The 23,756-nt window shown below is 39.4% G+C and overlaps 1 protein-coding gene across 13 annotated transcripts in view; it reads right to left on the bottom strand.

Annotated features, from left to right (window-relative positions):
• INPP4B (inositol polyphosphate-4-phosphatase type II B) overlaps positions 1-23,756 on the bottom strand; it is a 291,651-nt gene that overhangs the window by 126,299 nt on the left and 141,596 nt on the right. For all 13 annotated transcript variants that reach the window (XM_039338942.1, XM_039338941.1, XM_039338936.1 and 10 more), the window contains 3 exons: positions 20,941-21,057; positions 8,148-8,198; positions 3,851-3,930 (listed from right to left, as the gene is read on the bottom strand). In XM_039338942.1, coding sequence (XP_039194876.1) covers positions 3,851-3,930; positions 8,148-8,198; positions 20,941-21,057 — 248 coding nt within the window. The remainder of the gene's footprint in view (positions 1-3,850; positions 3,931-8,147; positions 8,199-20,940; positions 21,058-23,756) is intronic.

Consider the following 23,756-nt stretch of genomic DNA (forward strand, 5'->3'; position numbering starts at 1 on the left):
AGGTACTTCTTCCAAATCCAAATATTATGTTATTGTGTACCAGGCTAGGTTTGTGATTTTTTTTTAAAATAAAACCAGAATTGTCAGGATGTACTTTCGTCTCTCGTAATTCCAAAGAGTATAATGAATACGTAAAGTCACGCCACTGTTCACCTCTCAGGAACCTGTATAATTCCAACTATGCATAAACTGTGGTAAAACAGATAATACATGTAAATTGGTTGAGTTGGTTTGTCTCAATATATCTATGTGCAGAAACTTCACAATATGGCATAAAAAGACATATAAACAATTCCTTTGGGTCCGGATGTGGCCACGTGGTAATGTGTGCCTAAAGTTATTCCGTGGCGTATTTAAAAAGAACTTAGCAATATGCCTTGTTTTTATTCTGCAGCAGGTTAGTATTGTTGTTGCTTATATGTTTGAGGTACCTATGCACCTTTTAAATTTTATAAATGTTTTATCATTTTTTAAATTATCCTTAAAGTTCAGTTTTACACCCTGTTTCTAGCATAGACTTAGACTGAGTCATAGAAAAACACACAGGTCCCTGCATGAGCTTCAAAATATAAATCAAATTTAGGGTGACATCCAGTCACTGGCATTATATAGCAGGAAATAAAACAATTATTTACCCATTAGGATCCTCTGAAAAAATCTAAAGGGCAGCCATTCACCATTTTACAGGCTCTATGCTGTTATCTAATATTGCCTCCAATTTCTTAATCCAATGTTTTATTGCAATTTGTCAACAGTGGTAATTCTTTCATGGAACCTGAATCTTAGCAACCATGAAACATCACCTTGAGTGCTTCAGGTAATGGATAGTATTATTGTGGACATCTCAAATTGGAAAGAGTCTGAGCTAGAAGATGCTGCTCCTGGTGGTCCAGATAAATGCTAGAAAAAAGCTGGAAGTGCTACTCCAGAGTTCCCAGGTGAATGCCATTAAGGAGAAATTAGCAATGAGGCACATAAATCTGATGGAGATAAGGAATATGCAGAACAGCTGGCAGCATAGGGGACAAGGGGTGGAATTTATGACTTTCCCTCTAGGTCAAGAACTAAAAACATCAAGCAGCACAAAGGCATTGTGTGGCTTTTTGTCTTTTGTATGTTCCTGAACTTGATTGCCTGTGGTGATAGCAAGTTCTATTTAAGAACCATCACTGCCCAGCAACTTTTTGTTCGGAACAACTGCTCCATTTACCCAACAACTGTTCATTTACTTCCTGAAAACTTGCGTGTGGAAACACTGTTTCTTTCTGATATGACTTAGCTGATGGCTTTGCTGTATCTTGTGCTTCAGACAAGGACTTGGGTTATGTCTATAACTACTCTGTTCCTTCAGATTCTGACTACCAATAATCTTATTCAGGCAAACTTTTAAGGACTTCAGAACTGTTTGAGAGATGTGTGTGTAAATATTTATAATAATAATAGTAAAGTTGGAAGGGACCTTGGAGGTCATCTAGTCCAACCCCCTGCTCAGGCAGGAAACCCTATACCATTTCGGACAAATGGCTGTCCAGTCTCTTCTTAAAAACTTTCAGTGTTGGAGCATTCACCGCTTCTGGAGGCAGGTTGTTCCATTGGTTAATTGTTCTAACTTGTCAGGAAGTTTCTCCTTAGTTCTAGGTTGCTTAGTTTCCACCCATTGCTTCTTGTCCTGCCTTCAGGTGCCTTGGAAAATAGCTTCACTCCCTCTTCTTTGTGGCAGCCCCTGAGATATTACAACACTGCTACCGTGTCCCCCCTCATCCTTCTTTTCATTAACTAGACATACCCAATTCCAGCAGCTGTTCCTTATATGCTCTAGCCTCCAGTCCCCTAATCATCTTTGTTGCTCTTCTCTGTATTCTTTCTAGAGTCTCAACATCTTTTTTACATCACCGTAACCAAAACTGGATGCAGTATTCCAAGTGTGGCCTTACCAAGGCATTGTAAAGTGGTATTAATATTTCACGTGATCTTGATTCTATCCCTGTTAATGCAGCCTAGCACTGTGTTGGCCTTTTTGGCAGCTGCAGCACACTGCTGGCTCATATTTAGGTGATTGTCCACTAGGACTCCCAGGTCCCTCTCACAGTTACTATTGAGCAAGGTACCCCCTATACCTATGCATTTGGTTTTTCTTGCCTAAATGTAGAATCTTGCTTTTTTCACCATTGAATTTCATTTTGTTAGATAGCATGTTCTAGTCTGTCCAGATCCTTCTGTATCTTAAGCCTGTCTTCTGGAGTGTTGGCTATTCCTGCCAGTTTGATGTTGTCTGCAAATTTGATGAGTTCCCCATCTATCCCCTTGTCCAAATCGTTGATAAAGATGTTGAAGAGCCCTGGGCCCAGAACAAAGCTCTGGGGCATCCCACTACACACTTCCCTCCATGTAGATGCGGTTCCATTGAGGACCACATGCTGAATACGGCCGGTCAGCCAGCTACGGATCCATTTGGTGGTGGTGCTGTCTACCTCACATTTTTCTATCTTGTCAAGTAGTAGGTTGTGATCTACTTTATCAAATGCCTTACTGATGTCCAAGTAAATTATGTCCACAGCATTCCTCTGATCCACTAATTTTGTCACTTGGTCAAAGAATGTAATAAGATTTGTCTGGCATGATCTATTTTTGACAAACCCGTGTTGCTTTTAGTAGTGACTTTGTTTGCGTCTAGGTGTTTGCTGATTCATTGTTTGATTATCTTTTCCAGGATCTTCCCAGGTATTGAGGTCAGGCTGATAAGTCTGTAATTTCCTGGGACCATTTTTTTTCCTTTTTTGTAGATGGGAACTACATCAGCTCTTTTCCAGTCCTCTGGTAGTTCCCCTGTGCTCCAGGATCTTTGAAAAAGATTTTTGGGACATGCCTGGCACTACATGTATTTGCCACTCCCAAGTAAAACCCATTTACCCACTATGCTTCTGTATGTGCAGACGCTTGATCTAACACAGGTCACGTATCTCCAATTTTAAATTCCTCTGAGAAACACTATCTGAGATCATCATCTTTAAAACTATAGATCAGTATTTCGAAGTCAAATATTGAGTGTCCCAGAATATGTAACCAGGTACCCAGTGTTCCCTTTATTAACACTTATGTATGTAATAATTTATGATGTACACACCCAAATACCCCTCTTGTTCCAAAATTTGCTTTGTTCATGACAGGAGTAATGGTTTGGAGTATAGGAGAAATATATCCAAATTTCCCTTGCAGACATGCTTTGTGCACATTTGCTGTCATTGTGAGGGCATTATTCTGTTCAGTTGCAGATCTGTAGTTATCACTTTGCACACAGGAGTTTAAAGTTTTTACCACTATGTGTTTTATTTCAGAAACATTCAAATATGCTCAATATATTCATTTTTCATTGCTTGCTGCAGGATTGTAGAGTTGTGTGTGTGAGCATGTATTTATGTTTCCAGTTAAAGTTTGCACATATTATTTATGCCAATTATGTAATTACAAAAATAATTCAAGTTGATGCAAACAATGTACACTGAGATTTAACAGATATCCCTTTTGCTGAATTGGCTGTTAAACTGAGGGTTTATTGTAAGCCCTTAGATAGGGGGAAATCACGTTGTCCAAGATCTGAAGTTGATCACATTTCAAAAATAATACAAAACGAGGTAGTATTATCGCAGATGATTTTTTGGCTAAAAAGATAAAAGGATAATTCAAGTATACAGTATAGAGAAATGGAGCAAGTAATCTCCCTATAGGATTGAAGAATCCTCCAGCGTATCTTATAAAATGTGCATTAATTTTAAATAAAAGATAGAAAAGCAAGTCATTCGATGGCAGATTTCTCAATTTGACAAGATTTGTAATTAACAGGAAGACCTACCTGAGGCTAAGAGTCAACTGCTGCCCTTCTGACTTCACCAATTCGCCTACTTTAAAAGTAGCAGAACCCAGGAAACTTCGCTAGAAACCAAAGGAAAGATTAGATACAAAGATTCACAAAAGACAAGGGTTCTATGACATGTACAAAATACAGAGTTTCTCAAATTGTAATGGTTTCTCTTTCAACCAGAAACAAACAAATGATAACACTGATGGCAAAAGATAACTATTAAGTAGCAAACTGAACATTTATTCAGCATTGAATGCTTTCACAAATCAATGATGCTATTCTTGATAATTGGTTAAACTGGAACAGGAATTTCTTTTTTTCACTAAAAACAAAGAGAATTGACAACCTGAAAAACTGCATGCTGAAAATACAAAGCTTTAAGAGAAGATACCTTTTTAGGTTTAATTATTTTGATATTACAGTTGAGGTTAACGGTGAAGATGTTTATTGCTGTCATTCATTAGTCAGGCTTGCAGGCACTATCATATTAATAAATATGAACATATTTATTTTCCAGAGGTATTTCTACATAGCTATTTTGTTTATTTTTAAGAGTCATTGTTGATTCTCTGTGACTGCCTGGACTAGTCTCTCCAATCTTCTTGGCAAGATTTTTCAGAAGTAAGTTGGCCTTGCCTCTTTCCTACACCTGAGACAGGATGATGGACCCAAGGTCACTCGGCTGACTTTGAACCTAAGGTGGGATTAGGACATAGGGTCTCTCAGTTTCCAGCCTGGTGCCTTAACCACTACACCAAACTGTGTCTCATATATAGACAATAGACAGTATTAGTAGGATGAATGCTATATTTATTAATTCAGCACACTATATGGGGAATTTGTTTCCCTCTCTCTTTTTACTGCAGATGCAAGCAAATGTTTTCATCCAACTCTATTGATAACACTTATTTTTGTTGTGCAGTTTGGTTTGTTTATTTATTTAATCAGTCAATGACAAGCAATATGAAATAATAAAAAAGGAAATAAAAGACAACAATTACAATCTGGAGTGACAGGGACAATTGGATGCAATTATATATTGGCAACTAAAAAATATATTGAATATCGTATACTCTGAATACCCCTATTACAATAACATACTTATTTAGCTAACACTAATAATTCTAATATAATAAAACTATAAAGCTTTAGTAAATAAAACTTTACTAATTAAAATATACATTCTCTAAAAGTTATTAAAAATAGTAATAACTAAGCAAAAAGTTTATATCAATAAATTTTTATTACAATCACAGACCAGCATTACAAATAAAAACATTAAAAACAATAAATAAAACAGACAAAATAATACATTATAATTAGTGATGGATAATGTTGATAAAATCTATAGTTCTTTAACCAGTTTTGCCTTATTATCATTGCAGCAGCACAAAATTTGGCTACTGCATGAGTGGTGGCTGGATTTGAGTACTGGAAATTGTCTGCTCTCCCTAGAAATCTCTCTAAGAGAGGGAGAACGTATGTTGATCTGATGTCCCTGTAAAACGTACAATGCAATAAGATATGCAGGATGTCTTCCCCATTGCCACATGTATACATTTGCTGTGCTATTGGGGTTTTATCACGCTTGCCCTGCAGGAGTTCTAAAGGAAGGATATTAAATCTGGTTCTTAAAAAATGCTATGCTACTCTTAGGAAAGGGCAGTCTTTCAGAAACTTGTTAGTTCCCACATCCCTCCATCTAATCCAGTTTCTGCTGTGGAAAGGGATCCTATTGGGCAGTTTGGTACATGTGACATGTCAAACACACTTTTCTCTGTCTGCATATATCATTCTCTTGTAAATCTCTGAAGCCTCTTTAGTTTTAAAAGGTCACATGAAGAGAAAGATTTTTGTATCATTGTAACACTTTTGACGTGCATAACAATGGTCCTTTTCTGATCCCTTTTAGACTATTCCATAAACAAAACATTGTATGTCATGCTTCCATTATAATTAACTACAACAGTTTATATGACTTGCATGCCTTTTAGAAGATGATACAATTTTCTTGGTTGCAACTTCTGAATTCAGCCCCATTTTAGGGGAGGGAGGGTGTTGGATTTTTTCACAATACAAAGCATAATGCTCTTGGATCATGTTCCATGTGCTGCCCACCAGCTTCATTATACAGTATTAACATTCTTGCAGCTAAGAGTTGTCTTGATGGTAGCATTTGAGAAATGCAATCTGATCTTTCTGGCCTTTCCTTTGGAATCCATTCCATAATTTTTATATTAAAAAAACAACAATCCTAGCAAAAGCTGAGGATTATGTCTGACTATAGCAACTGAGCTTATAAAATGGATTTTAAGGTTTACACAGAGAAAGATGGACAATGTATGGAATATAGGTGATTTTAGAAAGGGAGTAAGTCAGTAAAACAACTGACTTCTTACTGCTGTGCTTCTTTTGTTGTTGTTGTTAATTGCGAAGTCGTGTCCGACCCATTGCGACCCCATGGACAATGTTCCTCCAGGTCTTCCTGTCCTCTACCATCTTCTGGAGTCCATTTAAGTTCACACCTACTGCTTCAGTGACTCCATCCAGCCATCTCATTCTCTGTCGTCCCCTTCTTCTATTGCCCTCAATCTTTCCCAGCATTAGGCCCTTCTCCAGTGAGTCCTTCCTTCTCATTAGGTGGCCAAAGTATTTGAGTTTCAACTTCAGGATCTGGCCTTCTAAAGAGCAGTCGGGGTTGATCTCTTCTAGGACTGACCGGTTTGAACGCCTTGCAGTCCAAGGGACTCGCAGGAGTCTTCTCCAGCACCATAGTTCAAAGGCCTCAATTCTTTGGCGCTCAGCCTTTCTTATGGTCCAACTTTCACAGCCATACATTGCAACTGGGAAAACCATGGCCTGGACTATACGCACTTTTGTTGGCAGGGTGATGTCTCTGCTTTTTAGTATGCTGTCTAGATTTGCCATAGCTTTCCTCCCCAGGAGCAAGCGTCTTTTAATTTCTTGGCTGCAGTCCCCATCTGAGGTGATCTTGGAGCCCAGAAAAATAAAATCTGTCACTACCTCCATTTCTTCCCCATCTATTTGCCAGGAATTGAGAGGGCCGGATGCCATGATTTTGGTTTTCTTAATGTTGAGTTTCAAGCCAACTTTTGCACTCTCCTTCTTCACCCGCATCAAGAGGCTCTTTAGTTCCTCTTCACTTTCTGCCATCAGAGTGGTATCATCTGCATATCTTAGGTTGTTGATATTTCTCCCGGCAATCTTAATTCCAACTTTTGATTCATCTAGCCCTGCCTTTCTCATGATGTGCTCTGCATATAAGTTAAATAGGCAGGGTGACAGTATACAGCCTTGCCGGACTCCTTTTCCAATTTTGTGCTTCTAGAACTATGCTTTAATTGATACTATTCATTATACAGTATTAACTATTTTGCAACCATACTTATGTTTTCATTTGAACAAAATTCTATACAAATAGAAAGAAATATGCCAGTTTTTCAGATATCTAAGCTTCTAACAGATATCTAAGCTTCTAAGCTTCTGATTAATATGAACATTTATAAAAAAAGCTTTGTGGTATTCAATACAGACAATTTTAGCAAGAGTGATTAACAAATGTAATGCAATGAAAAAAATAGGATGTTACTTGGAGTCTTTCTTGAGATTGAACTAGCTAGAAAGGAAAGAAATAGAAAAGAAAATCACAATTGTATGTCTTTGTACAGAAATGTACAACACAGCACCATTGCAGTATCTGGATTACTTCCTACTATACTAGTGGTTCTCAACCTTTTTAATGCCGTGACCCCCAACCGGTCATAAGTCAAGGACTACTCAACCGGTCATAAGTCGAGGACTACTCAACTGGTGCAGCACCATTTGCAGAATGGGACTTTTGGCGGGCTCAGCAGGGCAGAGACAGCCTGGACAATTCCTATTGGCTTTTGAAAGCCAATAGAATTAGACTCTATTCAAGAGAGTCTATTCTATTGGCTTTCAAAAGCCAATAGAATAAAAGGGAGTAGCACAGCTAAGGAAAAGGGGAAAAAAATGGTGGACTGCGTTGTTTGGCGATCCCCATGAAATGGTCGTTCGACCCCAAATGGGGTCCCGACCCACAGGTTGAGAACCACTGTACTATACCAACATACAAACAAAAGTATTGAGGATGTGCCATGGTTGTATATCCAATTCTTGAATATTTTGCACAAATGTAATTTACAAAAAGCTCATGAACAGTTAATCATCACAACTTTAACCTCATTTTAGCATTATCTGTTTTAATGTAAATACATACAGACACATATATCAACAATTAACCTACCCCACTATCTGTCCTTGGATCTTTGTTTTCTGCCAGAATGCTGCTCCGAACCTAGACAAATCAATTGACAAATCAACAAATAATTTAATTTAGTCTCTTTTTACATGAACCAAAAAGTGGTCCTTCTTTATTTTATTTAAAAGGAAATATTCTGCAATTGTCATTGACTCCATTGTCTTCTAATTCTAATTTAACTTCATAGGTTTCCCCTTTTCATTTATTTCAGAGATTCTTGTGGTTATAAATTATTTTGCTACAGATGACTTAAGTATCTAGTTTGGTAATGAAACATCTGCACGAAAACAACCAAGCTCAGAGAACACCAAGGACCCGCAGTCCAACCCTGAACTACAAATATTCTTTTTTCTCAGAAGCAACATTTCAGGGTCTGTGATCACAAAATGGGTGAGGCTGCATCATTTATATGGTACAGGTAGCTTCTGGAGGGACTTCATAGATTTCTTTCTATGATATGTCTATTTTAGAGCTTATGCTATGTTTTCATCTGTTTTCTATCTCAACATGACTGAAAAAAAGGTTGCCCTCTCAGACAATAAACACAAATGAGTAGTAAATAGCAATTCTTTACTCCGTAAGGCAGAAGTGTCAAACTCGATTTCACTGAGGGCCGCATCAGCATTGTGGTTGCCCTCGTGGCTAGGGGTGTTTGTGGCCAGGTGGTCGCGGTTGACTGGGTGGTTGTGGCTGGGTGGTCACAGTTGACTGAGTGAGCGTAACTGGGATGGACATGGGAGGGATCCAGGGGTCTCTGGCAGAGGGGGCGGAACCAGGGTAAGTGCTGGGGCCTGATGCACCGGAGGAGATTCGTCAACCCTCTCGGGCTATGCGGGGATCCAGCACAGGCTGCCTGGGGCTCTTGAGCTCCTGGCATGGAGTGAGATTGGACGGCAGGGGACGAGACCACAGGGACCATGATGTGGCATTGATGGCAATCAGCTGGATTGCCTCGCCGTGGCCCCACTGCCTATCTTTGATTGCCCACAGCCACGACTGGGATAGGACAAGTGGCTGTGCAGCTACGTGGCAGGCCGGATCGTGTACCTCCCCCCCTACGTCTCTGCCTGCTGCTTGGACGGCTGGCCTGGTGGTCGCGGCATTCAGACCCACCTGTGCTGCATGGGCTTCGGAGTTCTGGCTGCCTTTTGGGGACAAGGGCTCTCCGCCCTTCCCATTTGCCGGGGCTGTCATGGGTGGAGTGGCAGGCGGGAGGCTCATCCCACTTTTGCGGCGGAGCTGAAGGATAAGATTGGATGGGGGAGCGAGCATGCAGGGGCGCATGGCACCACCCCTGCCCCTCCACCTCCCTTGTGTCATATACCCCACAGCGGCAGCAATGGCAGCAGGCAAAGGTGCAGGGGTAGGCATGTTATCTGGCCTGCCGTGAGGCTATACAGTCGTCTGCCCCGTTCTAGTGCAGCAGCCGCGGGCAAACAAAGACAGATAGTGGGATGGAACAGGCACGTCTGGTGGGCTGGATGACATGCCTCCCTCTGCTGCTGGTGCCACCGCTGCATCTGCTGCTTGTAGGGCCGGCCGATCGCAGGGCTCAGAGTTTGGGGACAAACAGGGACAGATCATATTAGTCATTTTAAAGCAATTTTTATTTATAGGAATTCTGTATCTGGTAGGCAAGTTAAACATTATCATTGCAGAATTGTGCAATCACTATGCATGTATTGTAGCTTCTTTATATTATGGGCAAGTAAGTTTCTGATGCTTGGGTATAAACAAAAGGATAACTTAAGAAACATATATTTTTCTACATTCTAAATCCATGGAACCAGAATTTAAACTATTTCAGACAGCTTTAATCTGCTTACTCTATGACTGTGGTGGTGAACCTATGGCACGCATGCCACAGGTAGCATGCGGAGCCCTCTCTGTGGGCACGCATGCTGTCGCCCCACTCCTAGGCCTTCAGCTGGGTTTTATAAAACCTTTTTGCTTTAGGCCTCCACAGGCATGTGCAAAAAAAAAAAGGTTCAATCAATCAATTTCAACTTCTTGCGGGGAAAAAAAGATCTCGCAAAATTGGAATTTATTGAACTTTTTAGTCCCACCCAGTATGCCATTACCACTGCAGCCATGCCCACCCAACAGGCCACTCCCACTCAATTGGCCACACCCATCCAATAGGCCACACCCACCCGACACCCGATGATACGTAAGAAAATAAAGTGTAGGAAGCAAACTGACTGCAAAGCAGAAAACATTCCTTTCAAACAAGAGCAGGAAAACAAATCTGGAGCAATCATTGGTGGTAATGGTGGGTTAAATAAAGGCAAGCATCTTCTATTGGTGCCCTTCAAAAATGGTTTCTGGCTTACACTGATGATAGATAAATGTGGCTTGGTGAACACAACCATTTTACAGTAAAAGCCTGTTTTTTTCTTTAGGGCAGGAACAAACAATTTTTGGGTGACACAGCTTTCTGAAGGAAATAGCAGCTACAGTCTGTATGACAGTAATTGCATAGAACTGATATTTATGGGTGTGTTTTGTTATTGTTTTTTTTTATTCAGAGGGCTCTCTTGGTGTCAGTCCCTTGAGTTACACAAGGTCAAGAAAACATGGCAGGTATTCCAGGCATATATAAGATAAAATAACCTTTACTGTCATTTTTTACTGTGAGCACACAGGCCCACATTACAAATGAAATTCTGTTGCCTGCTTCAAGAAAAAGTATATATCTATCCATACACATACATAACACACACATACATATGCTATACACACACACACACATACATACATACATACATATATATATACATACATAGGTCTTTGGTTATTCTCCCGCGTAAAATTGGAAGTGTCTTGGCGACGTTTCGACGAAGTCCCATTCGTCATCTTCAGGCTGGTGTTTTCGGCTTCGTGCTTCTAGGAACAATGTGTGATCGTAGCTGTTTCTTCCTTTTAACTGCCAGTGGGGGTATGAACTGATTGGGTGGGAGCTTGGCTGTGTTCTGATTAGGTGGAGGTTTGTTCTGATTGGTTAGGGGCTTGGCTGTGCTCTGATTGGATGGGGGGTTGGCTGTGCTTTGATTGGATGGGGGAGTGTTCTGTTTGGGTGGAGGCTTTGTTGTGCTCAGGTTGGTCTGAGTTGCAGGGGATTTCAGATGGTGAGCTGCGTTGCTGTTGTTTGGCTTCGCGTTCGTGGTCGTGTCTCATCTTCATGGTGGGTGTCAGTTTGCTTCATGTATGGATTGGAGGGGTTTAAAGTGGCTAATGATGCAGCTGTGGTCTGGCTTCTGGTTTGTGGTTGTGCCTTCTTGTGTTCTTCAATGCGTGCACTTATTCTTCTGTTGGTTTCTCCAATGTATGTGGTGGTGCAAGCGGTGCATGGGATTTCATATACTCCTTGGTTTTCTAACTCAATTTTGTCTTTGGGGTTTCTTAGGATGGTGGATATTTTTCTGTTTGTGCAGAATGCTGTCTTGATGTTGTCTTCATGGAGGGTCTTGCTGATTCTGTCTGTGGTGCCTTTTATGTATGGGAGGAGGGCTTTGCCGTTTTCTTGTTCTCTGTCTTGGATTTTAGTGGGGGTTTCTTTTTGGATTAGGTTGGTAATCTTATTTCTTTGGAATCTGTTGGATGTTAGTACATTAGTGACAGTGTGTAATTCGGTTTTTAGGTGTTGTTCGTCAGCTAAGCGTTTTGTTCTAGAGATGAGTGTCTTGGGTATGGAGTTGATCTGTGCTGGGTGGTGGTGTGAGAGTGTGTGCAGATAGTGGTTTGTGTATGTTTTCTTCTGGTAGATGGTGTGTCCTAGAGAGCTATTGGATTTCTTGTAGACTAAGACATCCAGGAAGGGAAGTTGGTTATTAGCTTCTGTTTCCAGGGTGAATTGTATTTTGAAGTGTAGGCTGTTGAGGTGTGTGAGGAAGTTGTCCAGTTTTTCTTTCCCATGTGGCCAGATTATGAAGGTGTCGTCTATGTATCTGAGCCAGAGTTTGGGTTTGTGATCAGATTTTTCTAGAGCTTGGGTTTCAAAGTATTCCATGTAGAGGTTTGCAATGACAAGTGAGAGGGGTGATCCCATGGGTGCTCCTTCTATTTGTTTGCATTTTTGTCCGTTATAGATAAAGTATGTGTTGGATAGGCAGTGGTTGGTCAGATCTAAGATGTGTTTGGAGTGGATTATATTCGTTTTGGATAGCTGTCAAGGCTTCTTTGATTGGCACTTGGGTGAAGAGGGATATGACATCAAAGCTCACGAGTAGGTCGCTGGGCTGTAAGTTTTGTTTCTTTATGATCTCTATGAATGAGTTTTTTACGTGTGAGGTGATGGATTCTGCATAGGGCTGTAGTTGTTTGGCGAGAAATTTGGCTAGGTTTTGTAGAGGTGAGCCTATGGAGTTGACTATGGGTCTAAGTAGGGTTCCTTTTTTGTGTATCTTGGGGAGACCATAGAACTTAGGGCATCTGGATGATTTCTCTCTGGGAATGATTCTTTGCTGGATCTCTTCGCTAATGGGGGAGGCTTTTATTTTGGATCTAGTGGTTTTTTCCAGGTAGGTGGTGGGATATGAAATCCCATGCACCGCTTGCCCCACCACATACATCGGACAAACCAACAGAAGAATAAGTGCATGCATTGAAAAACACAAGAACTCAGTCAAAAAAGAGGAACCAATTTCTTCCCTGGTCCAACACCTTAAAGCCACAGGACATGAAATTGACTTTAAAAAAACCAGAACTATCGCCAAAACTGAACACTTTAATAACAGAATAATCAGAGAAGCCATCGAGATAGAAAAACGCCCACACAGCATGAGTAAACGAGATGATACCTCCCGCCTACCAGCCATTTGGAAACCCGCCCTTATTGACAAACGAGTCCCTAACCCAAAGAATGACACCAGACCCACACTCATGAAAACCACACAGGATGTCACCACCACACATCCATGCAAAAAGCAAACACAAACCCACACCGATGATGAGGCACGACCACAAACCAGAAGCCAGACCACAGCTGCATCATTAGCCACTTTAAATCCCTCCAATCCATACATGAAGCAAACTGACACCCACCATGAAGATGAGGCATGACCACGAACACGAAGTCAAACAACAGCAACGCAGCTCACCATCTGATATCCCCTGCAACTCAGACTAACCTGAGCACAACAAAGCCCCCACCCAAACAGAACACTCCCCCATCCAATCAGAGCACAGCCAACCCCCCATCCAATCAGAGCACAGCCAAGCCCCTAACCAATCAGAACAAAGCTCCACTCAATCAGAACACAGCCAAGCTCCCACCCAATCAGTTCATACCCCCACTGGCAGTTAAAAGGAAGAAACAACTATGATCATACCTTGCTCCTAGAAGCACGAAGCCGAAAACACCAGCCTGAAGATGACGAATGGGACTTCGTCGAAACGTCGTCAAGACACTTCCAATTTTACGCAGGAGAAAACCCGAATAACCAAAGACCTACATACAAACACCTACGAAAACCTCAGAAAACATATGTATGTATGTATGTATGTATGTATGTATGTATGTATGTATGTAATAATATATATATATATATATATATATATATATATAATATATATATATATATATATATATATATATATACACAATATTAAAAATAAAAGAATGATTCCTGGGTGTATTCATATCAAACAACAAACAAATGTGATCACCAGCAAAATTATAAAACTATAAAAGTTTTAATTAAATAAAAACACCAAGCTTTCGTTGGCCATTGCCAACATCGTCAGAGTTCATACAGGTCGATGGGAGAACCTATTTATAGATGATACAGTGTCTGCACCCGACTCCTAGATCTCGTCACGGGTCCTGACCGACCAATCAATGTTTCAGTCGTGATCTCCGTGATATTAACTGATTTACCCTTGCTTCCCTTACCTATGTGTATATTACTACTTACTCCTCCTTCCTCTTCCTGTATCTGTAAACCAGGAGAACTCTCCATCTTACTCTGGTCAAACACACATTTCACATCTCTGGGTTGTTTCCTCCTCTCACCCCCTTCCCTAGGGTGCTCCATTTCAGTGGACTTTTTTCCACCTCCACCTCCTCCGTCATCATCGTTGTCATCCTCCCTATCATGGGACTCCGTACTAAGTGTCTTGCCTTCACCCCCACTACCCAACAACCCCCTCTCCTCTGTATGTCTGATGATCTCACCACCACTATCTCTCCCAACGCTTGCCATCCCCTTCCCCCCACTCTCCAAATTGACAATTCCTAGAACATTATGGGGATTGGCCTGTAGCTCCTGCTGTCCTAACTGGGGAACCGGGACGAAGGGCACTCTTGGGCGTATCTGTTTTAACATCCCACCAGGTCGGTCTCTCCCATCCTCCCCCCACATGGGGTTCGACGTGGTCCTCGATCCATTGGCCTTTCTTTCCTTTTCATCTGTACACTGCGCTGCTCTTTGGGAGCGTGTAATCACCCCCAAGGTGAAGCAGTCATGGTTACCTTCCCCTTGTGTGTTTCTAGGGGATGTTGTTTCTCCCGGATGTATCGGATGTTTCGGGGGGCATGGTGGAGATCCCAACTCACATGATGTTGTCCCTTTGTCACTCAGTGCTCTCCCCATTTTCCGTGAGTATGCACACGCTTCCGGTGTGCAAACGGGAATGGGGGCAACAGTGGATAAACACATATAAATATTAATCACTGTCCATTTTGAACACATAGTGGAAAGAGAAAACTTGAGTTCACAAGGTTAATGCTATATGGAACAAAACTGTGATTGAAACTGGATGTTCTGCTTCAGATACCATGAAGCCTCCTCCCAGAAGGTAACAAGGAAAACAGGCCGTGAAAAGGATGTTTAGTGTCCCAGACAATACTGTGGACTTTGCTCAAGCAATCGTTTATATGCTATGTCCTGGATAGAAGGAAGTGAACTACTAATAATCTTTTCTGCCATCCTCACAACTCTCTGTACCACCTTTCTGTCTGAAGCAGTAATGCTTCCAAACCAGACTGTAATGCTGTATGACAGGATGCTCTCGATCATCCCTCTATAAAAAGTGGTAAGGACAAGGGAAGGAAGATATACTTTCCTCATACGACGCAGAAAATGCAGGTGCTGCTGTGCCTGCTTCACAAGTGTCTCACTGTTGAGCGACCAAGCTAGCCTACTCAATAGCTGCACACCCAGAAACCTGATGCTACTAACCACCTCCACAGGTGAATCATTAATACACAGAGGTGTGTAGCTGTGCCTGCCTTTTCTGAAAGCAACAATGATTTCTTTAGTTTTTCCTATGTTTAAAACGAGGCTCTTTTTGTTATACCAGTTCACCAGACCCTCTACTTCCTTGCAGTAAGACCCTCATTGTCATCTTGAATAAGGCCCACTAGTGTTGTATCATCTGCATACTTCACAATGTGGTTGGTGGCAAACCTAGCACAACAGTCATGGGTCAACAGAGTGAACAAAAGCAGACTTAGGACCCAGCCCTGAAGAAAACCTGTGCTCAAGAAAATGGTATTAGAAATATTAGTCCCAACTCACACATAATGGGGCTTATCAAGAAACCAATTGCACAAAGGAGTATTAAAGCCTAAAAGATCCAGTTTATCCCCTAGATGCTGAGGAATGATTGTATTAAATGCCAAACTGAAGTTGACAAACAGCATTCGTACATGAGTGTTTCTTCCTCCAAATGTGCCAAGCTCAGATGGACAGAAGAAATAACATTCTCTGTAGAGCAATTTGAATGGTAAGCAAACTGAAGTGAGGGAGGTTGGAGGGAGGCTGGATATAATAATGTCCTTTACTAGCCTCTCAAAACATTTCATGATGATGGATGTATGTGCAACTCGACAATAATCATAGAGACCAATAATTGTAGACTTTTTTGGCACTGGCAAAATAACTTCCATCTTAAAATATGATGGGACCACTGCCTGCTGCAACAAAAGATTGAAAATATCTGTAACAACACAAGCACATTCCCTAAGAATACATCCAGAGGTATTATCTGGGCCTGCTGCTTTCCGAATGTTAACTTTCCGCAATGTTTTTGGCTCTAAGGAGCGAGCATTAGCAAACAAAATATGGTAGTGGGACTGTATATGGTTTAGCCTTTAGCCTAATTGTTAGTTTGCCACATTTCCTCTTTCGGTTACACTGCCTCCTCTTCTGAAGACAGTCAGTGCTGGAGGGGAACTTCTCTCCTGCAAAGGCTGCCACCCCCACTGCCTCCAACACCCAAACACTGCCTCCATCACACAACGTTGACTCTACCTCCAGCTGTTTCGTCTCTTCCTTCAGGCACCTCCAGAGAATGCAGGTGATAACTCACCCTCTGTGCAAACTGCTGGTACTTTTGCTGCTGACTCTTTCCACCGAGGTAATCCAAAGCAATGCAGACTCTTCAGAACAGCTTCATCAATAATTCCTTTGCTAAATATCTCCATATCCAATATGGACTGACATTCATACAACAGTTTAGCAACACAATTCCACTTTCTTGTCTCAATTCTCAAAAAGTCACTCAATAAGGATGGCTCATTCATCTTTAAAACCCCAACGTTTTTGAGAGCTGAAGTAGCTGCAGCCAAGCAAGGCGTCGCCATTTTGGAAGTCAGGAATGTTCTTTAGTGCTGTAGAAGGCAGTGCCATGGTTCACATGGTTAGGACACTGGGCTGACAATTGGCAGGCTCACATTTGGTTGCTGCTGCATGATGGGGTGAGCTCCCATCAAACTTTCTTATAGTTGAAGCTGAATGATATATTTCTTCACGTATGTGAGAAAAAATTAATTATAATGTAATGTTTCATTCCGTTCAAAAACTCACTAGGCTTTAGCCTTTAGCCTGAATAAAGCCTAGTGAGTTTTTGAATGGAAATCAGAATAATATATCATGCAACAATAAAAATAATCCTGAATAAAAGGTATATTCCTTTTATTAATATCACAAAAATAATACTTCATTTTCAAATAGTATTACTAAATTATCTATTTTTAAATTACTCAATTGGTACAGTATATTTTGTCTCCATAGACAAACAACATAATATGATAAATAAAACTGAAGTTAATAAATATAATAGGATGTGTGTATTTTTGTCGGTTGAATAAATACAATAATTGGAAATAATCTCCATCATTCATCCATCCATCATCTTAGCCAAGTGAGAAACATCAGTATGGAACATCATTAAAGGAAATGAATAAAGGAGAGAAAAAGAAAGCATGGTCACCAACAGTTTTTTCAGGTATCACATCTTTGTGGCCAATACTTTGAGCATGAATGCTTGCTGCAAAAAGTCTCTGCTGTTCTAACAGGGATCATACGAACGTAGTACATGTATATGCTGTTCAGCAGATATAAGAAGACAATAAGAAACCTTTCATATATTATATCAGCATCAGGTTCTAGAACAGATCAAGGATGTAGTTGTTTTTTCCCCCCAAAGGAATAGATGACAACAGCAATTTAAAAAAAATATATGGGGCTTGCCCAGTAACCCTCTTTTTCAATGTCTGAGCAATATTTTTACAGGTGGGAACTGTTTTATTCTTTTTATATGTTGAACATGCTTTTAAATAACATACATATTTATATCATCACAGTAATCCTTTGACCAAATTGAATGCAACAAATGTATTTGAAAAATATTAACACTTGTCATTTGGGTTTCTGTGTCTTTCTTTGCAATAGTGCAAACTGAAATGCAGTAGAAAATTACTACTTCATATAACTATTGCCTGTTATCTACTACACTTGTGCCCTGTGAGGCACTTTTCATAGCAAAAGGAATGAGCATAACAAACTCTATTGTCATGAGGTTGTCTTTGATGTACATTGCACAAACAAGCTTTTTATGGATCTTCTGTTGCAGAAATGTTTGATCCATAATATATCAGCAAAAAAACACACACACAAAAAAACCCAAAAAATAAATACTGTACAGAAAAGGCACAAGGTTTCTAGTAAAGCACATTAATCTAGTGAGACAATACAGATAAATGAATGCTTCCTCTGGAACTGCAGAATGGGATGATGGAAATCAATCAGAGCAAGATTCTAATTTAAAAAAAAAACAGAATAATCTACATGGTATAGGCACATGATCAACCCTCTTCTACTTACATTTTGTAAAATGAATTTCATTTATTTTGAAATAAAGTAAGCCATTTATAAACCCTGGCTCTTGATAAACCAAGTAGTTAATTTGTTAGAAAAGGATTTATTTCTTATTTCCATGAGAAGGCAGGACTAATCATAAATTTCTTATTGTCCTCAGAGTGGAGAGCATGTTAGGCTACAGTTTCACAACCAATGCTCTAAGGCCAATGGTGGGATTCAGCCAGTTTGCACCAGTTCAGCAGAACCGGTAGCTAATTTTTTGTTGCCCAGGCCCAGAATGGACTTCTGGAAGCAGCATCCACACAGAGAACCGGTTGTTTACATATCTGAATCCCACCATTGTCTAAGGCCATGAACAGTAGTCTAGAAACCTTCAGTGGTCTATATGGACATTGCAGATGAGCCTTGTGTGGAAGTCAAATTCAATATTTTTAAAAATAAAAGTTTCAAATCTCAAGAGAAAGTCAAATTTTGCAAGATTCTGGCCCCATATTATTTTTTTTTAAATGCCATAATAATTAAGTTTGAGAACCATTGTTCACAATCTGTCTTTTGTGTGTATTCTTGACTTCCTTGAACCTATTGACTTCCTTGTGCCTTGACTCTTTTGAATCGGTGCTTTGGACCTATGGACTTGTATTGACCTCACATTGCTATGATCCCTTTGAATTCTCTTAATTAAACAAGAATATCTTCTAGCACATAAAATTGTAAAATTGAAGAGGTCACAGCAAGTATAACTAGTATAACTGAAAGTCACACAATGTATTAGATCAAGTATGGGTTAATATTTTGACTGCCCATGTAATAAAGTATAGTTGGTATCTAAGTAATTGCAAAGTTGAAAGCATTTAGGAGTTTGAAATTAAGAAAAATTTCACATGTTATTTTGTGGCCTAGTTACATTCATCAACTGCATAATATTTCTTTTTCCTTTTTTGATATGGCATTTATAATTTCTTGCAGGTACTCTAAAATATTTCAAATGATGTGGGGACAGAGATATTAGCTAGGTAACTGACAATAGCGGTAATAAAATTATAATTTCATTAAGCTACATAGTTACAGAACTTGAAGTACTGCAACATGTCCATGAGAACTTCCCTCTCCTTCATTGCCACAAGGATGCTGAGTCACTGGGCTAAAGTGCATGTCCCAGTCTTTCTTACATATTATTTTCCAAGATGCTTCTAAAGGTTAACTAGCACATTATTCTACTCTAACTATTATAATTATAGCAAATGATTTCACATATCAGATTTTAAAAATATTTAATTCAATTGCTAAATAAAGTATACATTACTATACTTTAAGTGAAAGACTTGGAAAGATTTAATTTATTTAATAGTTCAATTTTTTTTCTCTTTAAGCAGTGGAAAAATGAACAAAAGCACAAACATACCCTCAAGTACCAAGAAAAACTAGAGAGTAACACAAAGTGATAACTAGGAATCACTAAAAATCCACATTAAAGCTGAAGTTTCTATGTCTTATTTTCCTGCTGCAAGAAACACAAGTTAAATGTGTCTACTCTAAAACTTCCCAGATTAATCTTCTAAGGTACAAGTCAATTGCATTCATTGATTTTCTATTCTATTCTTCAAGAATCATTTATATAAATCTAGTTTTATTTTTCTGAATTAAAGTATTGTGGCTGCAGTGACTCAACAGAAAAATATTACCAGACCAAATCAATCTTTCCAAATGGAAATATGCAATCCTTCAAAAAAAAAAGCTTATTGAACTATAATTCCTTCCTAACCCAATACATACCGATATTAATCATTTACAAAACTATTGATGAGAATGAGAAAATAAATACAAATCCTTTTGAATTATCATGAATTAATAATATATGTTTATCCTATTGATATTATACATAGATTTATATTATTAAGATTTTTATATCTTAAAAATATTATTTCTAAAATCTATTTTTCAACTGTCCTTAAGATTCATAATCTTCTGAAGGTGGTTTATAGTAAAAATAAACAAAAGCAACGAAAGCATATTATACACAAAGAATTTTAATTACAGTAAGTACTTTATGTAATATATAGAATGTTCATCAACTTTTTTATTTTTATTTTTAAAATACATTGGAATTACACAAATAAATTATAACTCACCAAAAATATGCTAAAATTAGGTATTATTGTTTCAAATCTTTGTCATGTGGAAAAGAATCCTAAAATTAACTACAATAGTTGTTTTGAATATAGATTTGCGAGCAGTTCTATATAAATTCTTCTTTCCTGAACAATCATAAAATACTTTAAGTCTTGTACTTTAACTTATTTTTTCAGAATGTATTCACATTTTAAAGCCTTACAGATGGGCTCCAAGAATGTGAGCCTCAATGTAGGAATAACGCAGTTATATTAACTCTCTTCTCTTTAAAACTGACCTTTCAATGTTGCCTAATATTCAATGATCAGAAACAGATTTTTAGGGAACTTTCTTTCTTTCTAGACATTTCAACTTGATCCATTCCATATGCTGATCATCCATCGTTAGGCGGATGTGTTATACAAAGTATTAACTCTTTGTTTTCTGAGCTAACCTGTAATAACTTCAGCCGAATGTAGCATGGAACACCAAGAAATAAAAGAATGAAACAATAAAGAGAGTCAATTAAAAGATCTTAGCAAAAGAAGTAGTAAGATACCTACTGTGTCTTGAGATTTATCCTTGACATCATAGACAGTTAGCTTTATTTTAGTCTCCTCGTAGATAGGGTAATCTGGGGGGAACGTCACACCAGTCAAAAACAGTGGGTCTTTTGTTCCCTGCATAGCATAAGGACATAACTCAGATTTAGCTAGGTAGCAGCTGTGTACCGTCTTATATTCAATTATGGTCAAGAGTAGTATAGTTACAGAGATTTCCAAATGCAGCACTTCTAGATGGGAAAGACAGATTTTGATTGTCAAAATGCAATCAAAAATGCAAAATATAATAGCTCTCAAAACACAGACAAAACATTTCAGGATGCAAAACTTAAATCTGCAACAATTAACTATTCCAGGTGATCATCTTAGAATATACAGTAGGAGGAGCAATTCATCCACTCATCCATAATCAAAGTTATATAATTTTGTACACATTTAGTTTATGCACTGACATGTTACATTTCTTGAGAAAATAAAAGGTAAAAACATGAGAGGCATAAACTAAACCAAAAGCATTTTTTTACATTTTCAGTGTTGCAAACTAATTATGAAAATGGGGGAAGATTCAAAAGTAGTCCATAATATTGCATAGCTACTTGTCCAACTTATGATTATTATAAAGATATTTTGTAACTTACGTTTGTAGATTTAACAGCTATATATTAGCTGCCTTGAGGCCAAGTACTGGTAATCTTTGACTTACAACCACAATTGAGTCCAAAATTTATGTTGCTAAGTGAGACATTTGTTAAGTGAATTTATGCCGCATTTTATGACCTTTCTTGCCATAGTTGTTAAGTGAATCATTGCACTTAGAAACACAGTTGTTAAATGAAGCTGGCTTCGCAATTGAGTTTGCTTGTAAGAAGGTTGCAAAAAGTAGTGATATGACCCCGGGATATTGCAACCATCATAAATATGAATGAGTTGCCAAGCATCTAAATTTTGATCACATGATCATCAGAATGCTACAATGGTTGTAAGTGTGAAAAATAGTCATAAGTCACTTTTTTCAGGGCTGTCACTAAATGAACTTTGTAAGTCAAGGATTACCTGAACTTGCATGCAAATATAAAAAGTAAAATTCCCTGGGGTTTCCTCTTACAAATAGGAAAGGATTCAATTTATATCTAAATGGTTTACTCCAAAAACCAAAACTCAACTTCCCATTTCACTCAGTTATGTTTCAGTCAGTTATCGGTGCTTTATATCAAAATAAGCCAGGAGCCATCCAGGAATGCATGCATCTGACAACCTAATTTTTAGAAGTCAATTTGAATGCAGTTGAGTATAATAAGTGCTTTGCTTTCTCTCCCAATATATATGTAAATACATTTTAATATGCACTGTTAATAGAAGATCATCTTTTTTTTATTCTATAAACATTACAAGAAGTACACAAAACAGAAAGGAGCAAACTAGATAATGCCATCTTTGCTTCAATTTGCTTATCAATTATGACAATATAAAACAGCCTCTGGAGACAATGCACTAGTGCAGGGGTCTCCAACCTGTGATCTCTGGCCTGCTACCAGGCCGCAGCCTGTTGGCCACCGGGCCGTGGGAATGGCTGGTGAGTGTGCGCACCCTCCCACTCATGCTAGTGGTCCCATTTGCGCATGCACAGGAGTGCTAGCAGATTGTTTGCACACATGCATGGGTGCTAGGGGCCCAACTGCACATGTGCGTGCTACGCCACAGCCATCAGTGTCACGCGGGCACTAGAGGCCTGTTTGCGCATGCATGTAGACGCTAGCAGACTGTTTGCACACATGCATGGGTGCTATGGGCCCAACTGCACATGTGCGCGGGTGCTAACAGCCCATTTATGCACGTGTTCAGGTGCTAGCAGCAATGCTTGGGCAGGTGCCAGAAACAGCACCAGTGACACTGCAGGTGCGTGCAGCCCACTTGTGCATGCACATGGATGCTAGCGCCACTGCCCTGAACATGCTCATTTGCGTAGCACATGCACATTTCCCTGCTCCTCCCTTTCCCTCCGGGCCACCAACCCAGAAAGGTTGGGGAGTTCTGCACAAGTAGTCCAATACACCTGACAATAACTTACTTGGGAAAGGCAGATTATAAATTGTAATATGAACAAATGTAATAAGAACAAAGTGCCTTATTTCAGATACAGGTAGTCCTCGAGTTACAAGTATAATGGAGCCTGCCCATTCTTGCCCCCTACTCCTTTCCGCCACTGCCGGAACAATTTTCACCAGGACGGAGATATTGGGAAATTGGAAGCTCTGTCTGCATGCAAATGCACACTTAGACACAGAGCGCCTCGCTTTTGGCTGTTTTCACAGGAAAAAGCCATTTCTCAAGCCCTTTCCTAATGGAAAAAAGCCTCCGGGGGGGAGCGTGCTCGCTCCGGAGATTTGTTTTCGCAGGATTGCTTTTGCTGATCACGTAATTTTGAACGAGTGTTAAGTGAACACTCGTAACTTGGGGATTACCTATACTGTACAAGATATATGAATATACATAAAATATATTAACATTTCTGTAATCAAACTTTTATATTTGTTTAAAACAATGCCTTTGTATTTTTTTGTTTCAAATTAATCAACAATTAAGAATCCAAACATTAGTGTATACCTTAAAACCCAAGCAATATTTATCAACAGCAATAGTACTTAGACTTATATATGGCTTCATAGTGCTTTATAGCTCTAACTGGTTTATAGTGTCAGCATATTGGATCTTCATTTTGCCAATCTCGGAAGGATGGAAGGTTGAGTCAACCTTGAGCTGCTCAGAATCAAACTCCTGGAGTGAACAGTGAGTTAGCCTGCAGTACTGCATTCTAA

This window comes from Crotalus tigris, unplaced genomic scaffold (genome assembly GCF_016545835.1).
Source record: "Crotalus tigris isolate CLP2741 ecotype Arizona unplaced genomic scaffold, ASM1654583v1 scf7180000017725.2566008, whole genome shotgun sequence".
NCBI lineage: Eukaryota > Metazoa > Chordata > Lepidosauria > Squamata > Viperidae > Crotalus > Crotalus tigris.